Raw genomic sequence first — 5,408 nt, 5'->3', positions numbered from 1 at the left:
ACCAACACGCAGTGGTCATCACATACAAACATCTTGGTGAACTAAGGGTCAGTCGACTGCATTTCTTTGAGGAGACGGAGGTGAAGCTCCTGGTCTAAGAAGCAGAAGAGAGGCTCCTGACTGGAAGCAGCCTGGCTCAGTTAGTGGACGTCTGGAGACAGGAGGGCTCAGCAGGGAGTCGTTAAAACATCAAAGCTTCATCCTGTTTACCGAGCATCAGTGATGTAAGTGCCGGCTGAGAGCCGAGGACCGAGCCCTCAGTTGACCTGCATCAGATCCGCTGACCACACGAGCTGCTGCACCGCGAGCTACACACACATCTGAGGTTATTACTTCATGCTCTGCTTCATCCATGGAGACGTCTAACTCTGAACTGCCTGGTGCCACTTCATCCGGCCCACGGGGGTCCTGGGAGGGTGGGGTTTCATTTTAGTTAGTTTTGTAAGGGAACTGTTTGTATGTTCTTTCACGGGGTATGTATGTGTCTTGTACCACGTTATTCTGTGTTTCTGCTTGAATAAATAAAAAATGTGATCACAAAACCGATGCAGACGTCCAATCACCAGGTTACTGTCAGCACAGCCATCGTGCCTAAAGACGTGTTCATTGAAAACAGGGGACTTGAGCACAGAAACATCTCGACATGCGTACGACCGCTTATCGTGGACTGCAAACATGAATTCCCCTGATAAAATAAGTCCCTGAGTGTCCTTCTGGTGCGTTTCGGCAGCACTGAGACACAGGGGGACACAATGCCTTAACCTGATCAAAGGTATCTGAACTTGGCGAGTAAGAACCCACAGTTCCTCTCAGTGCTGCCGCCTCTCAGTGTGCAGCTGAAATGGTGATGTTTGGAGGAATGCCGGTGATTCTCCAGAACTCACAGAGGGCCAAATGGGACTAACATTTTTACTTTGCAAACATTTTCTACAATAAATACACATTTCCTTTTGGGGCACAGCCATGTTTCCTCCTCCTCTGTAACTCCTGTTGTCTCTGCAGGTCTCTCAGCCTCGGCCTCCCTGGTCTCCCTGTCCTGGATGGTGGCCTCGTATCAGAAGGTTCTGCGGGACTCGCGGGACGATAAGCTGCCGATGAGCTACAAGGCGGTGCTGGTGCAGATCCTGTGGCACCTCTTCACCATCGGAGCCCGCACGCTGGCCTTTGCTCTGTTCGCCTCCGTGTTCCCGCTCTACTTCGGCATCTTCGTGGTGGCGCACTGGTGCGTCATGACCTTCTGGATCATCCAGGGCGAGACGGACTTCTGCATGTCCAAGTGGGAGGAGATCATCTACAACATGATGGTGGGCATCGTCTACATCTTCTGCTGGTTCAGCGTGAGGGAGGGCCGCAACCGCTGCCGGCTGCTGATCTACAGGTTCAAGTCCCCTACGTGGTGTCCTTATGGGGGTTAAAGGTCACCTATCATGCAAAATGCACTTTGTGATGTCTCCTCTACATCAACATGTGTCCCCTCTTCTTCATGTCTCTTCTACATCAACATGTGTCCCCTCTATGTAAGGAAACCCCCCCCCCCTTATCACCTGAATCTCCTCCTTGAGCTCCATTGAGTTCTTTGTAACCAAATCTCTCTCAGAGGGGCGTGGGGAGGGGCTCCTTATTTTCATCTAAAGTAACAGAGAGAGAATCAGCACTTTGGAAACAGGGCTGAAACAGAGGGGATTATGGGTAATGCTGCAATGATCTTTTTGGTGTTTCAGCCAATCAGAGACAGGCTCTGGATATATCTGAGACCTGTGATATATTGATGAGAAACAGGATGATAGGGGACCTTTAAGCTCTTAATGTCTTCCATGTTTGTAAAGCACTTTGAATATCCTTGTGTTGAAAGGTTCTGTATGAATAAACCTGCGTTGCCTTACAGCCTGACGGTTCTGCTGGAGAACGTGTTCCTCACCGCCGCCTGGTACCTTTACCGAGGCCCCTCTTCCTCGGAATCCTACGCCGTCGCCATGGTGTGCGTCGTGTCCAGCAGCTACGCTTTGGGCAGCTTCTTCATGTGTGTTTATTACTGCCTGCTGCACCCCGACGGGCCCGTGTCGGGGTGGCGGCCGGTCGTGGAGAAGGAGGATTTGCCCGCGGAGTTGCTAGCTTCCCCGGCGGTTAGCCTCCCGCCGGACGTGGTTAGCAGCCCCCCCAGAACCCTGCAGAGGACTAAAGGGCCGGATTATTCGGGGGTGGACGGAGACGTGTTTCAGGTTCGGCCTCAGCGGGGGGTCCAGGCTCCGGTTCCCAGCCTCTCCCCGCGCACAGAGGGGCCCGTGATCCGGATAGATCTGCCCAGGAAGAAGTACCCGGCCTGGGACGCTCACTTCATCGACCGCCGGCTGCGTAAAACCATCCTCGTGCTGGAGAGTGCGGCGCCCGTCACGCCCCGGATCCAGTACCGCTGCCTGGCCACGCCCAAAGAGGTGATGGAGTACGAGACCACGGTGTGACGCCTTCAATGAGATCAGACTCAACTCAACTCACCGCCGCCGTGTGGAATAAAGACTCTCGCCGCGTTTCTCTCGGAGACAAACGGGCGGAGGAAGCGACGGAGTGTGGTGTCCCTTTTTATTGTTTTTTTTTACAGAAGCAAAGTGCTGTGTGGTGTTGTCTGATGGTGATGGTGCATATTCCTGGTTACTGTATCAGTTCTCAGGTCAGGAAGTGGTACAGGGGGTGGTACAGGCAGCGGTACAGGAAGTGGTACAGGAGGTGGCACAGGAAGCGGTACAGGAAGTGGTACAGGAAGTGGTACAGGAGGTGGTACAGGAAGCGGTACAGGAGGTGGTACAGGGGGTGGTACAGGAAGGGGTACAGGAAGTGGTACAGGGGGTGGTACAGGAGGTGGTACAGGAGGTGGTACGGGAGGTGGTACGGGAGGGGGTACAGGAGGTGGTACAGGGGGTGGTACAGGAGGTGGTACAGGAAGGGGTACAGGAGGTGGTACGGGAGGTGGTACAGGAGGTGGTACGGGAGGTGGTACGGGAGGTGGTACAGGAAGGGGTACAGGAGGTGGTACAGGAGGTGGTACAGGAGGTGGTACAGGAGGTGGTACGGGAGGTGGTACAGGAAGGGGTACAGGAGGTGGTACAGGAGGTGGTACAGGAAGGGGGTGATCAGCTGCACATCCTCTCACAGAGACGGCCTTGAACATGCAGGAGTATCTATAGAACTGGACCAGATGTAGGGTTGCAACAAGACTCTTTTTCTTGTGCACGTGATAAAGCTCGCTGTGGGTGAGCTACAGTTAGCCACCCTTAATTATAATATTTCAAAAATATGTTTTAAAATCATTACAAACATTTACAGGACACAGTTTTGGAGTCAAACCATAATTTAAAGGCGGTGAATCCTCAAGAGGAAAGTAAGAAGGACAGCCTTTCAATTTGACTTTGAAGTATTGCCATTTCTGTGCAAGATGCTTTTCTTCAGCACGTCTTCTGGTCATTTTCACCATCCAGGTTCACAGGTGTGTTTCATTAAAAGTGACTGTAACCAGAATACATGGTGAAATATTTAATTTGCACAATTAAAAGTCAAATTGAAGTGTCCTAGTCCCTCTTTTTCTGTCTAAACGATTAGTTTACAATATGATAATACAATTCGATGATATGATAGGATTTCATGGTCTGCGGGTGATTCCATAATGAAAACAGACTCAGTTGCAGCCCTATGAGTGAGAGCGTGTACACATTAAATACACAATCAGAACTCACTGATCGTGATCCCTTGATGTTGAAGGAGTCTCCGCTTCACGCCTGAAAAAGCAACATTTGAGTTGAATGTAAAAAACAGTAGGAAATGTGATTATCGGTGAAAAGGCTCCGAGCGTTTTCACGTTAGTGGGATTTACAACATTCCTGGTTCTGATCTGTTTTTGTAAAAGTAAGTTAGAACAAAAAAAAGAGATTTGTGTTTACAGGCCGTCTGTTCAACACACCTCCATGCAGAGCGTGTGTGAACACTGTAGGATTTATTAAGTACGGAGGCCGACAGGCGCAAACACGCTACAACGACCCAGAACACAGCTTCAGAAAGGATGCAGATATAAAAACCCAAATGTTCCACATGAAGAAACATCTTCAACAACAACACATGCAGCGTTTAGAGAACATTCAGCAACTTGAGGAGACATGCGCAGAGCTGGGAGACCAGGGGACACTAAAGAGTGACGCACACAGCTGGGAGACCAGGGGGTCGCTAAAGAATGACGCACACAGCTGGGAGACCAGGGGATGCTAAAGAATGACGCACACAGCTGGGAGACCAGGGGACACTAAAGAGTGACGCACACAGCTGGGAGACCAGGGGACACTAAAGAGTGATGCACACAGCTGGGAGACCAGGGGACGCTAAAGAATGACGCACACAGCTGGGAGACCAGGGGACACTAAAGAGTGACGCACACAGCTGGGAGACCAGGGGACACTAAAGAGTGGCGCACACAGCTGGGAGACCAGGGGACACTAAAGAGTGACGCACACAGCTGGGAGACCAGGGGACACTAAAGAGTGACGCACACAGCTGGGAGACCAGGGGACACTAAAGAGTGACGCACACAGCTGGGAGAACAGGGGACACTAAAGAGTGACGCTGCATGTGTCCTCAAGTTGCTGAAGATGTCTCTTTGTGTTTTTTGGAGCAGTTGTGTTTCTATGTCTGCATCCTTTCTGAATGGCAGTGTTTTGTGCCGCTGTAGCGCAGCTGCACCTGTCGGCCTCCGTGCTTACAGGATGTTCTCGCGCTGCACCTGTCGGCCTCCGTACATACAGGATGTTCTCACGCTGCACCTGTCGGCCTCCGTACGTACAGGATGTTCTCGCGCTGCATCCGTCCACCCCGGACTCTATTTTCCATGTAAGGTGAACTGTTTGATGGAGAGGGGACAGAGGGACAGAGGGACAGCACTGTCTGTAACCGCAGTGTTTCTGTCTCACGTAGAGAAACGATGGATCAGCTGCAGACTCAGATACGCTTTGATATTGCTGACGGTACGGCATGTGGTAGTCGTGGTAACGCTTTATTTTACACGTCTGTTATTCTTTATTTGTATTTATTTAATTGAATGTATTATATATCATGGTAAGATTTAACGGACCTGTGAAATAAGGCGTTGCTGTACTTTCTTTTATCAGGGTTGTTTTTATATCGTAGTCGTCACAACTTGCGGGAAGTGTGTGTGTGTGTGTGTGTGTGTGTGTGTGTGTGTGTGTGTGTGTGTGTGTGTGTGTGTGTGTGTGTGTGTGTGTGTGTGTGTGTGTGTGTGTGTGTGTGTGTGTGTGTGTGTGTGTGTGTGTGTGTGTGTGACGTCTGTGTGTGTGTGTGTGTGTGTCGTGTGTGTGTGTGTGTGTGTGTGTGTGTGTGTGTGTGTGTGTGTGTGTGTGTGTGTGTGTGTGGTG

The 5,408-nt window shown here is 50.8% G+C and overlaps 1 protein-coding gene across 1 annotated transcript; it reads left to right on the top strand.

Annotated features, from left to right (window-relative positions):
* Window positions 1–961: 961 nt before the first annotated feature.
* LOC104941166 (XK-related protein 7-like) lies at window positions 962–2,817 on the top strand (the record flags this gene model as incomplete). Its single annotated transcript, XM_010766226.1, has 2 exons — window positions 962–1,378; window positions 1,886–2,817. Coding segments are annotated over 2 exons (991 nt in total), but the record flags the coding sequence as incomplete, so codon positions are not given.
* Window positions 2,818–5,408: the final 2,591 nt, after the last annotated feature.

The sequence above is a fragment of the Notothenia coriiceps genome, unplaced genomic scaffold (assembly GCF_000735185.1).
Source record: "Notothenia coriiceps isolate Sejong01 unplaced genomic scaffold, NC01 NC01_scaffold00003201, whole genome shotgun sequence".
NCBI classification, from domain to species: Eukaryota; Metazoa; Chordata; class Actinopteri; order Perciformes; family Nototheniidae; genus Notothenia; species Notothenia coriiceps.
The sequence above is the reverse complement of the archived record's forward strand: the minus strand, read 5'-3'. Positions and strand labels throughout refer to the sequence as shown.